General features: G+C 35.0%; 1 protein-coding gene across 4 annotated transcripts in view; it reads right to left on the bottom strand.

The window, feature by feature from the left end:
• Positions 1 to 10,195: 10,195 nt before the first annotated feature.
• Positions 10,196 to 21,068, bottom strand: part of LRP1 (LDL receptor protein 1) — a 527,843-nt gene continuing 516,970 nt past the window's right edge. For all 4 annotated transcript variants that reach the window (XM_081745289.1, XM_081745273.1, XM_081745263.1 and 1 more), the window contains 2 exons: positions 19,451 to 19,577; positions 10,196 to 14,857 (listed from right to left, as the gene is read on the bottom strand). In XM_081745289.1, the coding sequence (XP_081601415.1) occupies positions 14,717 to 14,857; positions 19,451 to 19,577 (268 nt within the window). In that variant the 3' untranslated portion in view covers positions 10,196 to 14,716. The remainder of the gene's footprint in view (positions 14,858 to 19,450; positions 19,578 to 21,068) is intronic.

Below are 21,068 nucleotides of genomic sequence, written 5' to 3'. Positions count from 1 at the left end.
TTGGCGTGGGAGACCCGGGTTCGATTCCCGGCGGGAGCTCATGTGGTTCGGATTCCACGTTAATCAGTAGGTCCACGTCTCATATAGCCTCGCTGCTGAACGGGACGTTAAACTCAAAATCAACTCAACTCAACAAATATTGTCGGATATTGTGGCCTAGGCTACGATCACCACAAGAACTACACACACTCAAAACAGCAATATTATTTTTGCTGTTTTTCTTTCTTATACACTTTACTTTACATTATGGATGTGTGACTAGACTGAATTTCCTCGACTTACCTTTCTCTGCAGAACTACCTTGTTGCCAATTTCTTCGTATTCCGTTAGAAGATTTATTCGCTTCAGTGCTGCTTTCCGTTGATTATCCTCTTCTCCCAAGTCGTTGACGATACACCGTCCGACAATTAAGTAATAAAACTGATTTTATTGTGACCAAACAAACAAAGATATTGTAAGAATACTTTTTATTATTATTATTATTCAAAGTACGTCCCTCCTGCATGAATACAGCAGGAAGTAGAATGACCTCTGCAACTTAGTTTGTGGTATGTTCCGTAATGCCGTTCTCACAGCTGCTTGAATGTCTTCAACATTGTCAAAAAGTTGTTCTTTTAGTGGTAATTTCAGTTTAAGGAACAAAGTAGTCGCAGGGGACTTATCTGGAGAAAAGGAGGAGTGCTGGAGCGCATACACTTGTTTCTAGGTCAAATATTCCTGAACAAGTACTGCCCAGTGAGCGGTTGCATTGTCATGGATAAGGAACCTGCTATCTGGGGCTAAGTATTCAGGCTGAACACGGCAAAGTCTCTTCGTGAAACGCTCCGAAACACTTAAATAAACCTGGGCATTCATTATGTGACCTTCTGATTCAAATTAATGATCAATGATACTGTCGTAGAAACACAAGAGCAGTTGTCTTTGCTTTTGACTTCTGAAGTCAAAGTTTCTCCGTATCCCCACATTTCCATACACGTATTCTCCATATTATCCGCACCAAATCAACAGTTTCTGTGCCACTTTTATCCAATTTAACAGAATTTGATATTCGCTTTCTGCTCAATGTTGCGAGCATTACGAGGACCTCTCAGTGACTGCTGGTAGTGGCGTTGTATTTCCCGTCATGCTTCGTGTGAGACAATGGAATGTTGCCAAATTGTAGAGGAGAGATTACTTCGAACGCACATATTGATTTACGGATTGCATTTACTGTTTCGTCACAAGAAAATCAGTATCATTACTTAATTGGTGGACGGTGTGTTACGTGTTCTAATGTTTGTCGTTCTCCGCACTGACATTCTTTGCTTTCTCTTAATCCTCTTTTTTATAGTAGTCCCATGACCCTTTACTAGTTGTATCATTCCTCCGTCAGGATTAAATTTATCCTTCTTCAGTCTTTCTTCTACTGATAACAAGACAATGACTCGTCTTCCTTTTGTTGAGTTTTCCCATTCTCTTTGCCACTTTTCTGTAAGTAAACTTTTTCATCTCCATTTTTTTCCATCCAGTATTTCAACTGCTTTGATGTTCTTACTTTTCCTTTTCCTTTTCCTATACGTTGTCTTTTGGATTTATATATATATATATATTGGTGTTATTCTTGTTATCATTTGTAATGAGACTTGGAACGTTGTTCTGTATGCTCCCGTTAATCTTACCAGTATTATTCTTTGCACGCTGTCTGTTTGTTGTTGTTGTTGTTTTTTATTTTTACACTCTGCCTAATTCTATGTGCCCATATATTTGTGCCATATTTTTTATTGATATTATAATTGCTTGTTTATATATACTCTTAATGGTATTTTATGTTTTCTACTTATTAGTTATTTATATAGTTTATCTCTTTTTCCATCATCAATTGTTTTCTGCATCTTCTTTTTTAGTTTTGAATTTTGATAACTATCAGTTTCAGTTTGGTCATTTGGTAATAGTTTTCGTTAGTAATATTTGTACAATTTCTTTCCAATCTTTGGAATAAGTTCCATCTTATTTCTTAATAATGTTGTTGGTTTCTTAATTTTTTGCGTAGCTATTTTATATAGTACTTCCCATAGATCTAATTTCAAATTTTCTTCAAAAAATTCTCCCAACTCCTTAGCTTTGTGTTATGCAAAGCATTCTGAAAATCTCGTTTTGCTGCCCTATATGCCTCGATTTTTATTCTTCGAATAATTGGATCAACTGTATGCTGGTAACTTTTTTGTCGTGCTCTGTATGTTCTCCTTAGCTACTCTAGTTCTGGCGTCCAAATTTTTGGTTTAGAGACATTCCTTGCCTGTTCTGTTATTGGTATCGAGTATTTAATCGCGTTCTGTAATTCATTTTGTATATGTGTCGCCAATTCATCTTAACTCAAATGAACGATTTGCTTCAGTACAATCTGATAATTACGGACAAGTAGAACTTAATTTGGACAAGATCGTCTGATTCTTTAATTACGAGGCATATCTAGAAAATAAGTTACGAAACTGCCCTAAGATGACATGAGTGGTCAGGGTCGTACACGCTTACGTAGAAGTGGAGGGGAAAACAGCCATAACCTGGCGCAGGGGCAGTTGTGATGAAATTGTGGTACGATAAACATGGTTGCGCGTATACTCTCCCGCAGAGTGCGAAGTAAGCGCGACAATCAGATTTCTCCATGCTAAGAACCTGTCAGGTTCAGATATCCACCGAAAGTTGTGTAAAGTGTATGGACTGGATGTCATAAGTAAAGGTATGGTCAGATGATGTGCAGACAGTTCACACAGAAGGCTGCATCAATGTGCACGACAAACATCGTAGTAGCCGGGCATCCATATTATGCCTAAATTATTGGAAGTTGTGTAGCTAGCAATTCTGCAAGACCGGCGGTTTACAATATCCGAACTTTCATGTTTGTTTCCGCAGATCTACCGTTTCTTGTCACTCAGCGACTGGACTTTCGTTAGTTGTATAAACTATTCGCAATAATAAGAAAGCTCTTAGTGGGTGGTAATCGAAACTGTCCGAACAGTAGTATCCTCTTACTAGTGACGTACCTTAGTGTGTGTCCAACGACGTTGCCATAGTTTTGGTCGCCGTTTCACTCTGATTTAAGACTTACACATGTGGGTTTAAGAGGTCACTTTCCGTCTCTTTCTTTTTCCCCCTTGCTAATGAAAGATTGATACTTCCTTTCGTGTTACTTAAAGTAAATAAATTGAAACACGAAATTTTAACGTATACTACCACACCAATATTTTAATATATCGTACACTATATTTTTATTGTTTTTTCTATCCACAGCAAGAAATTGTGTGTATTATTCACTTTAATTTAATGCAAATCTCATAAATTATAATTTATTCTTAAATGTGTTTTAAAATACTAAATATATCACTTTAAACTCTTAAGAAGAATGAATTGTTTATTTATTTTGCTTATTTCAACTTTGTTTCAATAACTCATAAAAGTAAGAACATTAATTAAACAGACTGCACTAAGTCCCATTTAATCAAATCTCCGGGTTAACAGAATCGCTGAAAGAAATAAGCATTTACTCGTGCCCAACAACGAGTGAAATATTTGTTTTTAAATCATAAAACAGCTTTTTGCAATCGATTTAGTGTCCCAAGAATACGTTCTACTCTCGTTGAATTCTCATAGTTTGGAAGTCTTACAAGATACATTCGCGAAGGGTCCACTCGGGATTCGTGTAAAATCGATTCAAATGCATAGTTCTCCGCGGCCCAATGTGTATTGTACTAATTTTAGCTGCCCATACAGATAATTTACATATTTATGGGTCTTCATATACACGGAATTCAATAATACACTACTATAACGCTCAGACACAAAATTGCTTTTAGTTTCTTTAGATGTAACTGGACTGGCCCCGTGTATATATGTAATCCTTTACGTGAATGATTGTTGACGAAATATTCTCTGAACGTACATACCTACAGACACACACACGTCAATACGGAAATGGTAGGTCTTCACCCGAATCTGATCGTATCTGGATTTACATTAGGCATTTTGACCGTAATACAATGCTTGCTTGTAATAGTATAACATGGAAGTAATAACAGTTACTCACAGAAAAAATAAGATTATGAAACCAATGTTGTAAAGAGTTTGTTTATACCTACAGTCAGAGCCGGATTTAGGGGGTTGCACCGGTGCATGTGCACCTCCTTTCATTGTAAATATACACTATCTAAAATGAGAACCTAGCAGTAAAAACAGCAAGACTTTCTGAAACTTTCTGCCATTATTTTTCCGTTTGGGGCTTAAAAGAAACCAGAGCTTTGCAAAAGCAATAGTTTAAGTCGATTTTCTGAAGGTTGAAGGAAAATGATTCACCAAACAAAACAATATAACATTTTTCAAGTAGGGAAGAAAACAGAAGCCAGGAGGAGAGAAGTACATTTTTCCTGTGCATATCATCACCTTAAAATACTCCCCCCCTACTATGTATCAGCATTGTCAAGGGTAAAATTATTGTCGCATGTCACTTTGAAGAGTTTCAGAGTGATTGGTTACTTTGGTAGTTATTGGTGCACCCCCCTCAGAAAATCCTGGATCCGACCCTGCCTACAGTATTTTTCCACTTAGGAAGTTTTCGTCAACATCAAAAACCGAAGCGTAACTGATATTACTCTGCAATGCCTTTTCGCGAAGTGCCTGGAAGGATTTAACATACAATACCATCCAAGCGGTACAAACTACGGTAAAATTCACATTAGTGAAATTCCGAGAAAATTGTACATAAATTTGATGTATCACTTGCACCTATCGCCATTGGAAAAAACTAAAGTTGAATCCAATATGGTGGATCCAAGATGGCGGCCGGGGTGAGTAGCATGCATATGTTCGAAATACACTCAGCCCTAGCCAGAAGGCATTGTAAGCGGGTTACGTTTGGCAACATCGCACGGAAACAAATGAATGCTGAATTGCATTCTAAGCCATTCCTCCTCCTGTTACCACTACTACTACTACTATTATTATTATTATTATTGCTATGGATCTGTATAGTAGAAGGGCAAACTTATTTTAATGAAAGAAGTTTAATGAAAATTTTAAAAAATAATCGTTAAATCACTTTTTGAATATTATTTTTAATCTTATTTTAACGAAAGAAGTGTTATAAACATTTTTAAGAATAATAATAAAAAAAAGCTTTACTTAGGCCGGGTTTGAACCCACGCCAACAACGATTTTCTTTACTAGCATGTTGCGCTAGCTCACTCGGCTACGAGGACCAAAAGCATCTGGCGTTTACTTTGTGCTATATGTAGGTGATGTGATGTCACCAACAGGGTCGCGATATAGACGTCATTTATTTTTCCTACATTGTTGCCAAGCGTAACCGTTCACAATGCCTTATGGCTAGAGTTCAGTGTATTTCGAAAATACGCGGGTAGCATTGTCAGAGAAGGAGTACTTGATCCAATTTGTTTTCCATATGCCCACATTCATGTCCAGTTACATCTAAAGAAACACAAAGGAATTTTGTGTCCGAACGTTATAGTAGTGTATGATTGAATTCCGGATATATGAAGGCCCATAAATATGCTAATTACCGGTATGAGCCGCTAAATTTAGTACAATACACATTGGGCTACGGAGAACTTTGCATTTTAATCAATTTTACACGAATCCTGAGGGTACACTTCGCAAATGTACCTTGTTAGTTGCACATTGTGAAATGATACTTGCTTGTTATGTCATCAAATTGCATATGCTAAGATGGAGGAACGGGGTTTAAAATGTATGCCAAAAACAGAGTATTTCACATGTTAGGGAGATGAAATTTAGTATATAAACTCCTTATTAAAAGTAAGTGAACACATGCTCCAACATTTTCTGAAATTCCGCTTTTAAAAAGAAAAAAATCTATAATTATTATTATAGAATATATTACTTAAATACTTAATATAGAATTAATTACTTAATTTACGTTCTTAATATGTAATAAAACATACACTCTACTAAATTTTTTCGTTCCAATTTCTTAAACTATATATTATGCTGCAGTTATTGCTTAAACATGAAATACGATCATTATATTTTAGCGGAATTACGTTTAAAGAAAATCACCCACATTAACTATTTCATAAGAAGTAACTAATGAGGTAATGACATATAGCAGTGTTATTAATTGTTTTTATACTTTCAACGAAAATGCCGAAGATATTAATTTCTTCAGCTTGAAGTTTCTATAATTCTTACGTCGAATAACTATCGTATGGCTACACAACTGTATGAAATTAAATATCAATATACAATATAATGAGATGAGAGCGAAAAGAATAATTTCCGTCGGTGCTATATTACTATGGTGATATGACATAGCAATTACTTGTTCCCTCCGTAACTAAGTTATATATTTGGACGATTATTCTGCTTGTATAATTTGTTTTGTTTATCAGTTATCATTAGGATGGTACCAGAGAATAAAGGAAACAGCTACTTTCTTTTTATCACTCAGAAATACCAAAAGTAGTTTCCAAGACTTACGACGACAGTAATGTGTTAGAAATACAAATAATAATGTTATTAAGTATTTTGTTAGGTGCGCACCCAGTAATTTTTGTTGGAGAGTCCGAAATCGAAACACCGGAGGGGGTCCAGATCGAGAGGGTCCCACGTAAGTGTGCCCTGGTGTAGGCAAAGCATACGCACAGTATATTATAAAAAGAAGTAAAAGTTCTTAGGTTCTTGGTCCGAATCTAGTGGACCCCTTCCTTCTTGGATACGCCCTTGGCTGTTGCTACCAGAACTGTTACAAAGTGTGAAGCCTTCCTACGTCGTGATCTTTTAGCACTGAAAAAAAATTATTGTTTTTAATAACATACATCAGTTGTAATTTCTCTTCCTCTTCTAACATGAGGACCTGAACGAATTCTCTTCGTTTCACTATTTTATCATCGGACTATCTTTCCGTCAACCGTGGCTTCTACATAACACTAGGCATCTTTATCGAATAAGGAAGGAAAAGAAGAAAATATAATATTATACCAATGTTTTTCTGGTGTCATGAGGAAAACTCAGTTAAAGAAAATTAATTAGGACGGCTTGTGCTCTAGTGTAGAATTTTATAAGAATAATCGATTCAATATAATGTAATTTTGTAATAAAATAATTAGATATAATGTAAAATATAATTAAAATACACTATTCATAAATTTTTGATTTCACGCTCTATTATATAAATGAGAAAGTTAGATACTTCATCATACATTTCAGATATTATTATTTGATTAGAATTCAAAAGTATTTTATAGATTAAAATCCCATGCTTCTTTTTCAATAGATGTATTCATGTTTATAACTTTAAGAGAATGCACACTCCAAACTAGAGAAGAAGAAAATGAACACTGCTTGTATATGGTTTGTTCCTTCTCACTGGAAGAAGGAAGATTTTCTCTTGAAAGTGTCAAATAAGAAAACGGCATAAAGCATTAGGAGTTTCTAGGCTATTTTTTCTTCGTCGAAACATTTAAGTCACTCCGTTCCTTACTCAAATGACAGAGTAGATAGGTTTTTCTTACTCCCCTATCCCGGTTGAAAAATGTCGCTAGTTAGAATTTTGTTGGCAACATCGGATTTCGGAAAATATATAGGTTTCACTACCATGTAGTATGCGGAGAAGGCTAATAGGTCAATTTTGTGGACCACCCACTAAGGAGGTTAAGAAATTTCCTGAACTTCACAGATGAGATCCATACAACTGGCAGCGGAGCACAAGCTGCTGCTCGTAGCATACGCTTTGACCTGGCTGCTACTCTGTCGGTATCTTTAGTCAGTATTTTGTGTCAGTGATGAATACTTAACAACGTATAAGTGAACTATTATTCCGTAAGTTACAATTCGGACATAACGTTGTGCCAACACCCAAAACATCTGTCATGCAAAAGGGGGAGATACAAGAAATTCCTTGCAGGTTGTAAAACTGTCGAAGATCACCCAAGATCCAGCCGCTCCAAGGTATCAGATTCTTAGGTCATAACTATATGTAATTAAGAAAAATCCACTTGCCAGGAAACGACGACTGTCAAACCAATTCTAGCATGTCACAGTCCACTGTAGTGAGTCGCCTTCACGAACTTTGGAAAACCATTAGAAGCTACCGCATGAGTAGACCCCAGCTCAGGTCCAGGGCATGGATTTGCATTAACAACTACGGTACTGCAAAATTCGAATGATGTGCGTTTCCTGAAACAAGTTGACATATGCGAGAAAAAGTGGGCGTTTTCCCGAAATCTGAATGTGCAAAAACAATGGTAAGCAAGGGCCAACTCGCAGAACCGGTACTGAAACACGGTCGTTTCGAGCATAAGTCATGCTATGTGTGTATGATGAAAGTATGAGGGGTACTTCGTTTCCAGTTTGTTCCTAACGATCGTACCATCAATGCCGGTAGAGCAGATGTATGCTGCACTACGCCAAAAATATCCGGCATATAGTCCAAACCTTGCCCCTTCGATTATTATCTGTTTCAGTCTATGGCGCACTTCCTAAGATCATGAGAGAGATTGGAAAAGACATTGTTAATTTTGAAATTTATTAACCGAGCCTCGTATATGAAGGAATAATCTCGAAGCTTTTCTCATCAGTTCGGTATGTTTTTTGTATATGTGTTAGTAAGCCTAGCTTCGATTCTACGGCCATATATGGTCAAGAAACAGGGACCCTCATTACGTGACAGCAACATGCTTGGTGACTGTTTCTTTGTGTCTGATTTTCTGGACACTCACCCTTCACCTACGCACTGTTCTGGCTGAGAGTTAATTGGACGATAATTCTGGTCCCGATGCTATGGGTGAAAATCGCTATATACAAGCTATAGTTATCAAAAAGAACCTTCAGTGCTGTGCACGAATGCTTAGACGCGAGACCCGTCATGGTCGTCGCTCGGAAAAGCACCCACGAAGGCGCGTGGGGTGCCTTGTTCTAAAACGGACATACGTTATTCTTTTATAAGTGCTCCCCTGTATGGGTTGAGCTTCGCAAGTTAAATTGCTGTTTTGTGTACGTGAGAGCCATTTTTTTCAGTTTATCATCAGTGATCGTACAACATTTGTATACGCCTCAGTGTTATCACAGTTTTTCTAATATTGTGAAGAAATCAGCAGTGAAGTGACTAATAAGAGTCACAGGCAGTGTACTAGTGTATATATGTTAGCACCCTAACATTCGTTTGTATTCTGTTTTTGTGTGATAAACGCTGGCTCCAAATCGTTAAACAGGAAGGAATAATTGCACCAGCTTGGACAATTGCTTATTACTACCAGCAGAGGACTACAGTGGACCCTTGGGATTATCCGACGTGGAACGTCTGAGATTCTTACAACTGCAACGGCCCTAAAGGAGTTGACCGGTCGAAGATGACTGTGAGTAAAATGAAAATTTATTGATCGTGTTGCCACCTCGATGACGCAAAAGCCACCGTAAATATATAAAATAAACGTTTATTTGTCTGTGATCTTTTGATGTTATTTTTAATGTAGTATGAATTATATTAAGTTCCATTATATTCTTCACACATTTTAGTTAGGCTTTGTGATTTGCTCCCAAGGTAATTTTAATTTATTGTTATTTGTGCTTAGTTCAGTCATTTGCACATTTTTTTCATTTTACGGTACTTCTATTTTTGTCTGCCGTTCTCCCAGCTTCAGATAGGACATAAATGTAGATATTGGAAGAAATCGTTCTTCACCGTGGCAGAACTGGGATAAATACGCGCGCGTGAGAGAGACAGAGGTGTAAACTCTGTAGTGGAGGAAACAAACCTAAATGTTACGGTTACATTAACAGAATTCTAACCACGACGGAGACTACGATTTTAAATAACTACAGGTATGTTGTGTATCAGAATACGCACGACTTATGACACCCTTGTAAAATAATGTTCTTCTGATGTTTACAGTCTATTGGAATTTACTCGTGCCATGTAGCTGACGTGCCGTTAACGTCCAATAATTTTATTTATTTTAAGATAAGTGAGGGAGGGAGATGATTTTCTCATTTTTACGAAAATGTACATAACATTTTGGAAGATTAACTTTCTTTCGAATTTTGCTTTAAAAAAAATGTTAGCACAAGTTGAATTTTGTCCACTTAAATAGTACCAAATTAAGAATTTAAGAGGCTGAATAGACAATGACAAACAATATATATATCTTTGATATGTCATTATGAATTCAAAGATAATGAAACAGACAGATTGATGATGCATTTTTTATTCCACCATAAGTTCATGTACAAAATATTTTCGGGTACAAGGTATCACATTGTCACGCGAACCTTGAATTATGTATTTACAAAAATATGTCACATTCCCAAAAGATGCATTGCAGCACCTTTGTGGTAAATAGAATTAAATCGAGATCTCAGTGCCAGTTTATGATTGAAATTTGAGTCCTATTTTCCTCTCACTAACAGCAAATCAAGCTATATTCAAGAAGCACCCTCTTTGTGGTGGATTAAAAACTTTGTTAAGTTTACAGATAACAAGTTTTCTATACATTAAAAGAAACACAAACAAATATGGCAGAGATATTTCTTTGTCATGGACATGGCAAGAGTTTTCGTATCGAAAGGTTAATGGCCTTTCTGTACAATAATATAATAGACTTCTCGTTTATACAAAATATTACAAGTAGTTCAAAATTCCACCACAAGGACATCACACAACCCTTTAAAAGAATAACAATAATACACAACCAGTTTCATTCTTTCGAATTAAGCTGCTTCCAACACTTTGGTATGCGTTCATTTTATTTCGATTTATCACTCTTTAGGGTTCATTAAATACAACCAAAATTTGAGTTTTCCTATCAACGTCGTTCTACCAGCAAATAATCACAACAGAACTACGTTATCGAATAGAAAATCACAACTTACATTGGTAGAAATACAAATAATAGATTGTAAAGTACGATAACTATTTTATGTTCTGAAAATTCTGTAGTTTTCACATGATGTTCTTTAGCCGTACCTATACTTACAACATAACATCGCGAATAAAAATGCGCATAATGCATGTACTATTAAATTTTGATGTGCTTCAACTCACAAATTACGAGTACTACATTTATCTGCATAGTACAACATAGAAAACATTACGAAGATAACACCATGTCGTTTGTATAATATTACGGCGAAGTGGATAATCACATTTTCAAATTCTGCTCCGGAGATTACAGAATCATAACTTGATTTACAAACATAGCTTAAAGAAAAAATACAAGAAGATTTACATATTAAAATGACTAGGAACAGATACAACCATACACTATATTCTCTCCTTTCTTAAGATTAAAACCAAATCATTATCCATCTGACTACACAAAAGCATTAAGTTTTACAGCAATTTTCCACATCCAGAAGAAATATTTAAAAAAAAAAAAAAAAATGTTAAGCCTCAAGCAATAATCATAGATCTGACAAACATAATGTTCAATCTCAGCATGCTAAATATTACTATGGATAAATAAATTTGGAATCTATGGATTATAATTCTTATAATAGCTTTAATTGGTCACTGATTTTACACACAAATTGGTTCTGATGTCTCATTCATGATTCACTTATGGATTTCTCAATTTGGAAACATTTTTTTTTCTCTGTTGCTTACGATCTATTTGATACGACTATGGGTCATACAAAATCAAACAAAAAAGTGGTAACATATCAGTAAGTGATTCATTACTCAATATTAGAAGTGTTAAAATGATTTCGACATTTACAAATATAATTAAAAGTTCAAATTACGCCGTTATGTTTTTCAGGCATAGGAATTATAAACAGTACTGTAACATTCAAATGGTAGTTTTGGAAGTAAAATGAATTTTCAAATTTTTTAAAGTGTGTTAAGTATGACTATAGTCGGCCTAAGTGCTGGTGCATTGGAGGACTACTTTTTTTTTTTTTTAATTGGATAATTTGAAGAAAGCATGGATTATTCAATACTTTTATTTATTTATTATAATCTTTCCAGACAAAAATGTGAACAACGAAATCTTAGTCATTAATAAGTTGAAATTTTGGTTTCATTCGATACATTCATGAGATGGCAACGAAAACGAGAGAGAGAGAGAGAGAGAGAGAGACAGACAGAGACCGAGACCGACCTTACTATTACCTTAGAGGAAGTTCACTTTATATCCCTGAAGTGACTATTATAAAGGTTTTATGTAGAATGAATTAACCAACATTCTGAAAGAGCATTAAAAATGAACTGAAATAACTCTCAATCAATGTTAGCGGAAAGTATTATGCATGTTTGTTGAATTTCCGGTTTCCTAAATTTTGGTACGCAAATAATTCAAACAAAAATAAATAAATAAACTGTAACTCGACATTGTATTTTTAATGTTATTTACTAACTAGAGTAGTTAATAACAGTATTTTGAAGCTTTATACTTGTCAATTAAAAAAATGAGTATTTACACCCTAAAAACTACATCACATGTTAAAAATACAGTAATATTTTTTTCTAATGCACTTTGAGTGGAAGCTCAAATAGGCCGACTATCATCGCACTTTGTAAAATAATAATAATAATAATAATAAATGAATAAAATAAAAGAAGCAAGCGATACACGAAATACAAACTTTTAGAAAATACCGCGTTCAAATGTAGCACTTCGGGCAGCAACACACTTCTGCTAATATCCGTTACCATTTATCCGTTACCATCGACTGACGTGTTCCGACGAATACAGTATACAACATGAAAGTGCAAACTACACGTAGGTTGCATTATGTAGATTTGACGATGTTATCGAATTACTAATATTTCGTATAAAAAGCAAGGTTAAGCATTAAACTCAGCCAGATGGAGATGTAAACCCTGTTATGTACAGCGTACATGGAGAAATATTTTCCCGGACGTAAGCTTTACGAGTGTTAGAACCGATTCAAAGATGACAACGGTAACATGAAAGGAAATCCTTATCTACAAAATCTAAATTTGTTAGTAATGAAGAAGTGATTACTAGAATCTGTGAGGAACATCAAAGAAGATTACAAACAGTAGACAGATGATCTGGAAAGCATCTTTAATTGTTGCGTAGATAATCAATAATTTGAAAATGCATCATGTGTGCACGCATGATCCAAGGATGTTAACAGTATAAGCAAGCAGTAGTTAGCGCCGAATTCATTGATAAGCTGAAAAAAAATTTTAAAAATCTTTTGAACAAATAAATTGTGTGATGGGAGTGTGTGTGTGTGTGTGTGTGATTATATTTATTTGAAATTTATTCCTGAAGATCGAACTTTCAATAAATAACCGTATCATGCTATCTTATCAGTCATCACATAACCTCGTTGATATAAATCAGGCTTCCAACTAGATATTTCGCCAAGAACATCAAACATGTCCTTTTGCAGCCTTCGTATTCTCCAGACCCGGATCTCCTACTATCTGTTTCCCCAATCCAGAAACTTAATTAAGGATGCGAAATTGCCTCGCCGAAAGAAGAAAAATGCACGATACAAGCTCTAAAGATCACAAAAAATGACTTGCAAGTCTGTTTTGACACGAACACTGAAAGAAGTGTCTTGCTGCTCAAGATGATCAATTTGAAAGTGAGGTTTAGTAAAAGTTTGCACATATTATATAATAAAAATTTTCACAATTTTTTGGTTTATTTTTGACTCTGCCACGTATAGCATAAGAAAACAATTACTGAATCTGATATATTATTATATTGCAATATATTCAGAACTATTATCTGTAATGATGCGAAAAAATATGGAGAGAAACAATTGTTAACACTTACACAACACAAGCAAAGAATATAACTCAGAAGCGAGAATTAATTGTACAGCGCAAGAGCGCGGATGTAATAATACAAATCTATGTAATAGCTAAAAACACAAAAATGAAGTATAACAGTCTATGAGCAAATTCCATATCAATCGGTGAGATTCATCATAGTCTTTAACGATGTCCAAGTGGGGACTTTGATACACAATCAATATGAAGTCACATATTAAAAGTAACTTCTTTCTTTTTTGTCCCTTATAATTTAAAACATCAGTATGGAGAAAATACCTAAAACGTTATAAAATTGAGCTGACTGTGTTCTTCTTTCTCCTCGTACATTATATGATGGGAATTTCAAAAACTTCATTATCGGACTCTTCGAAAGCTATATATTCTTTCGCAAAGAAAGACCAAGCTCACATACAAAGAACTTTATGATGGATCGTTTGTTTGGCACTAATTATTTCCCCCTCGCCTCCTCTTGGCTTTAGTTGAGTAACGTGGCACATTTCTTGACTAGCTCCATCACTGCAGTGAGATACAATCACTGGAATCGCTCCAGACAATTACATTCTCCTGAGTGTCTAAAACCATATTTAGCAGGGGGCAAAGAAAAATATACACGTATCTCTAATAAACACTGTAAACATTAAGTCCAAATCTTTTGAATGTTGGATGCAATTACCCTGGTTTCATTTTCTTCCTGCAGTATCCCAAAGTGCTGCTGGACTGTGTCAAAAACTGTGGTTGTTGGTTTCTCTGAAATTTCATGCCAGCTGAAATCTTGATATTCTTTGAGAAATATAGCTACACTTGAGCACAAAACAAAGAGGGATTAAACTGCAGATTCTAGTGAGATTATATTTCCACGCAGGACCAGATTGTATTCTGCGTCAAAACTTCGCTCGCTTTATTTTATTATTTTTTAATGTGTAAATTGATAGACCAAATTCACTTGCATCTCGCTTATTACAGGGTTTCTTTATTGTCAGACAATGGGTCTTTAAATTTTTCTTTCTGTAACAGTCCTTTCTTTTCTTCACTTACTGCAGCTCCCGTTGTCCCAGTGTTGTACATTGTGTCATATACTGGATTTGCAAAGTTTGCAGTCTGTAAAATAAAATAAAATAAAATAATAAATTTTCGGACTTGTACTTTGATACACTAAAATTTTGATACAGCAATAAAAGATGTTAGTTTCTTTCTTATGACGAAAAAGTATAATTTTATTTAGAATCTAATATCACGCCCAAGAAATAAATAAGAAATCGGCATTTTAAAATATTATAGACATGCTTGCGATTCCTCACTCAGTTAGTTGTAGCATCACTTCCGTATTAAATAAGAATTCACGGTAGTCGTAATTGTTAAACATGTGCAGCTGTAACTGTGGAATGTAAATTGGTCACCAACTACGGATAGATAATGGAAAGCGTATTCCATCTCCTGATGGATAGGGCTCGTAGATTTCGCGCTCAGTGGTAGAAAATATATCCAGAACTATATTAACTTCGATAAATTGTGATTTTGTTTTACGTTCTTACGCAACCCAAGATTGTTAAGGATAGAATTTTATATTAGGGATCACGACACTATACTAACAACAAGGTTTGAATCTTGGACCCCGCGTACCAAAAGCGAGGATTCTACGAAGAAAGAATGGGGGTAGGATAGGGAGGGCATCGGCACACTTATACAACGAGCAAGTGTTGAAAAAACGAAACTGCCGACGAGTTAAAAAAAAAAAAAAAAAAAAAAGTAGGAACCACCAAATAAAAGACGTCCTTCCCGCTGGTTTAGTGCTATGTTAGGTAGTTCCAGGTTCGATTTTCAGTAAAAGAGCGTTGAACGCACTATGCTAGTTCGTATTCAACCTTAAGCTGTACGTCCACGTTTCACATAGCCTCGATGATGACGCTATACGTCAATAAATAAACAAATGAAAGGCGGTATACATAATTCAAACCAAAATAAATAGCGTCTCGTAGTGAACTGTCAATGTACTACGTAATGTAACTGCATCCCCACTGGTCCTGATAAGTCGTATTTTCACATGTTCTACCATTTGTGTAATACACATGCGAACAGCGCAAGTGGGGTAGTTGACTTGTTCCGTCAGACGATGATGTGCTAACTATGTAACAAGTTAACTATGATATGCTAACTATGTAACTATGTTGGTCATGTTGAAGTTCAAAAGGATAATTAGTAGGGGCAGGAGTTTTTCGCAATTTGAAATTAAAAATTTCGTATTTTGTCGCATTTTGAAATATGAAATTTCTCATTTTGTCGCTAAATAAATTATTATTCAAGCTCTAATATATGAACACTAATATAGGCCCAATATAAGCAATAAACAATAATACCACTTAGGACAATGAATTACAAAATTTACACATTAACGTTTGAATATCACTTACGTACAAGCCTTCACTAGCAAATTCACTTGCTCGATCTTATATCGACCTCTTTTTATTCACCATTTTTAAAATTATAAGATCTTTTAGCGAACATATTCCACAAAAACACCGAAGTGATGATTTTTGCTGTTTTAACACGACACTGAATGTTCCACATTCCAGAACTACCAGCTATAAACTTCAAACGGAAGTTAGTAGTAATCAACGTTGCAAAAGGAAAGCATTGCTTGGAAAATTGTACTTGTTATTTCTGTATTTTAACAACTGAAATTGACGTTTTAAAAAAGTCGCGTTTTGCGGCATATTTCGCTCAAAATGTCAGTTATCGCATTTTGTTGCGACTTCAAAATACCCATTTACTTTACTCAATCTGACGTAGTTCGTTGAAAAACCAAATCTCGGCTTTGTCGGAAAATTTTCGCAACTTGCGAAAACTCCTGCCCCTAATAGTGAAACGAGTATGTTTTCGTAAATACGATGTATACAATCTCGTTCCAGATTGTTTAACTCACATGGTAACCGCCTTCCTCATTTTCCATGGTTTGTTTCCGCAATCTGATACTCTGTACAAGTGACACACAAAATTCACTTTCATGTATTCTTTTTGGATTCCCGGGCTTGAATCGCATTAATTATGCTTGGACTATTAAAGACAAAATACAATGCATTTCAGTTCTTACCAACAATCACAACGTAATTTGGTGCACATCCGTTTGAGAATATTTGGGAAGCTATGCTCATAGAACGACTATAAACTTCATACACTTCATGCGATGTCGAATAAAATATCTGTTAATCGGGTGACGTTATTTTGATAGATGCCTGCGACAAATTTTGACAAGTCAATTTTATATGTATCTTTTCATTATATATATATATATATATATATATATATATAAAATTCATAATATATATAATTCTAATTCGTGGAGGGCGGAAACCTTTGAGAAATTTATTAGTACAGGTCTGAAAAATTATTTTACGTAGATTTAAATCAAATACATGATAAATGGTGATCATGCGTATGTATAATGATCACTTTTTCTAATTAGTATCGAAAAGCCCCGAAGTTTTACCTTTTCTATGCTTTTCTAGATGATATCAAATTCGAATAATTATTTACATACTTCTGTGAAGATGAAATAAACTGTATATAACTTCCATCTGCATTAATAGAAATAGAAATAAGTAAATAAAACCAACTTTTGTTGCCAAGAAACATTAAAATGAACAAGCAGAGTACTTTTTAAAATTTCTCATGGCACCCTACAAACAAAAACTAAGAACTGATATGATAATTAATTATACCTATTAATATTATTACTTTTTTTAGAAAATGTGGAACTTTCACGCTAAACCATGTAAGTATTTTGCATTTTGACTTACATATATCAAATATAAAGTAAGGAAAGTAGTTTGTGTAAGTCTACCATTGTTTTGTTCTGAAAACTCGTTCAGGCGCTAGATGTCCAGAAAATTTTAAATATATACATGAATTTATCTCTGCAAATTGTTTCGATAGAATAGCGAAGAGAAAGAAAGAGAGAAAAAAGAGCTCGTAATTCGTCCACTGAATATATATGTTAACTTGAAATATTCGTAACACTATATGAAAATAAGAAATACATCACTAATTAGTGGGGACTCGAACCCTAATCTTTCTCTTGCCAGGTCACAATAGTAAGTTAGTACCTTGTATCTATTACTTGATCATTTTATTTATCAATATTAAGTTTGTTTGACAGTATTAATGAAATTTTTGAGTTTTACGTCCCACGGTTATGCCGGTTAGGCTAAAGGAGACGGTGATGATGAGAGATGAATGAAATTGTGGAATGAAGAAAGTGGGAGGAAACGGGAGAACCCCGAGAAAACCCACGCACACGGTGTTTGTCCACCACAAAGTTCATTTGGCGGGAGCAGGGTTTGAACCCGAGACCCCTAGCACCAGAGGTGAACGCTCTACCACTGAGCCACCGCGGCCCTGTTTGACAGTATTAATTAGTTAGATACAGTTTAGTGAAGATAAAACTAATGTAATGGGTAGGTCGGTAAGGGAGTAGAAGAGCGAAGGAATAATAATGTGGAAAAAATATTTAATGTAAGGGAAACGTATAAAAAATAAAAAAGAAATTAACACAAAATAATAAATACATGTATATAAATAGATGCAGTGATGTTTATGAAAACCGCAATATCAAAAAGCAATTACAGAAATACGTTAAAACTTTCAGAATTTGTGGTAAAGTATGCTGTACGAACTATTATAATTTAAGCGTCGTACAGTTTTACACAGCACTCAAACAATAGAGCGTGGTCAAGCGAACAGAGAAATATTGGCAAGCGTTACTACATCTCATCAACGTCAAAATTTCCGATATATATATATACACAGATGACTGGCGTTCGAGTGGGGCCGCACGATCAGTCTGTGAGAAGATGGCTTCTACACGAAATTGGTGGGCGTACACGTCATACCGTCACAATAGTGATGATGAGTAAAAAGTAGTGAATAACAAAGAACAGTTCCTGATTGTCCAATGTGACCCACACCGCTACTATGGGAGCATGAACACTATTGGCTACGTGCTAATAGTAGACAGTTGTGTTTTCGGGCGAGTCTCGTTTCAACCAGTCTGATACTGATGGTCGCATGTGCAATTAGATGCTTTCGTACTGACAATTGTATTGCTAGCTTGTATTGTCGAGTGTCATAGCGGCAAAATGATTAATATCCTACCTTCAAAACTCCGCATGACATACTCAATAAGACAATGCTCGACATTTGTATCCCGGAATATGCAAGCCTTTATCGACGAACGTCGGATACGGCTGCTCCCAGCCTTCATGGTTGCCTATGGAACTTGTGTGGGATATGGTTACTCAGAACCCTGTTGATCACATTCTTCCATCAGACAGTGTCATACACAGCATGGCAAACGACCCATGAGGGATTTGTTGCCAGCTCGTTTGATTCAATGCCAGCACATATAGAGGCTCTGATCGGAACACATGAAGGTTTTTCACGATACTGATTTATGACTTTATGAAGGATTCGATACGTTTTTCAGTTCTGAGACTGTAATCATTTCTGTATAGTCATGTAACCAGTCAGTGGTATAAATTTAATCCCATTCACACCTTTTTGATGATGTAAGTGTTACACACACCAATGTGTATATACAGTTGATCGTTCACAAGCTTTTATTTCCTAAATTGGAATACTTTTAGTTGTTATCCGTCCAACTGGGGCTAGAAGACAAATGCTATTACTAGTACTAACCTTATCTGATTCTAAATTAAAATTGGGCTCCAAAGCATCTGCTTCTTCATCTACATCTTCCCTCAAATACATAGGATTACTAATTTCAACGTTATCTTGCATTCGTACATGCATGAAAGGTTTACCACTGTAAGAAGAAAGAATTAAACAGTTTAAGCATGTTATTACGCACCGAAAAATATCCTTAAAAATATTAAAAAGAAACCTATTAGAAATATTGGAAGAGACAGTATATCTATCTACTTTATCACTAAACCATAATATACAATAAATGTATGCAAATAATAAATCATGAGCAAATATACAATGTGAGTCAGATATATAACTACGTTTGATAGTTGGTGATATATGCTCTCACTGTTTCACTTACCGGAAACTGAATGATTGTGGCATTTGAAGAATAAATAACCATGACAGTACTTCAATCATAGCACCTTAACACTTTGCCATTCGAATATATATAAAGGTTTACGTTGCATATCTAAACAACACGTCCGCCAACAGAAGGACTTCAGGAAGACATTTATAGTGTTCCTGTGCCTTTCGATAGTGTACTTTTCAGGTCAATATCAACGAAGTGCAGTTTAAAACCAATAAAATAAAATTGTAGTTTTTTTTTTTTTTTTCGTAATATTTCCGCTGAAACAAACTAGTTTTTTTTTTTTTTTTTTTTCGATGTCAGCTTTATTTCCGGTAAATAACGGCAGCATAATGTGATCAAACACATAGCCATATTTCTGACTTATCACCAAGCACTTCTTAACTTGTTTCGTTCCAAGCTTACTTTCTGTGTGCTGAAAGGAATTATTTTATATCTAATGACCTACGTGCACTGATCATCTATTACTGCATTCAACTGATTTAAATAATAATCTTCAGTTTATACTCCCCTGACATTCGAGCCCTAAAATGCATGGTTAAAATAGAAGTTCTCGATAATATCAATATTTAACACACTTCGTTGCAATATACCTGCGTAGATTATCCCAGTTTTTCACTACATAGTTATTTAAATCTATTAACTTTTCAACAATTACTCTGTAGGCGTAGATTATCCCAGTTTTTCACTACATAGTTATTTAAATCTATTAACTTTTCAACAATTACTTTGTAGGGACCGTGCCTTTTCTTTGCGCATGTTTTTCTCCTTTGTAAATATCTATTCAGACTCATACAATCTTCCGTCATTCAAACATGGATTTTTGACTCCCCTCCCTTCTTTATTTACTAACTTTGATGACGAGGTTAGTCCTGAATAAAGTGTAATTTCGTTAAAACTATCATAAGTATCGTTTGTTATAAAAACAGGAAGTAAAGCTCAATCTAAGGATCTTAGCGGTAAAATGCCCACTTCTCAAAGCGACACTAAGTTCGATTGCAAGTCGTCATGATCGATTTGATAACAAAAACAGTCTCTCCCTTAACTTTATTTTTCCACCAATCGAATGGATATTATTCATGTATATTTCTCATCGTCTCCTTTAGGCTAATGTTCATAACAGAGGTCAAAAGTTATAACTTAATTTTGCTCCATTTTAATGTAATGCTTCTACCATATACACTCAAATCTTCAATTTTTTCTATTCTGAAACTTTTTTTTTTTAAATCCCTCTCAGGC

This window comes from Thermobia domestica, chromosome 2 (assembly GCF_964235325.1).
Source record: "Thermobia domestica chromosome 2, izTheDome1.hap1.1, whole genome shotgun sequence".
In the NCBI taxonomy this organism is placed as follows: Eukaryota; Metazoa; Arthropoda; class Insecta; order Zygentoma; family Lepismatidae; genus Thermobia; species Thermobia domestica.
The sequence above is the reverse complement of the archived record's forward strand: the minus strand, read 5'-3'. Positions and strand labels throughout refer to the sequence as shown.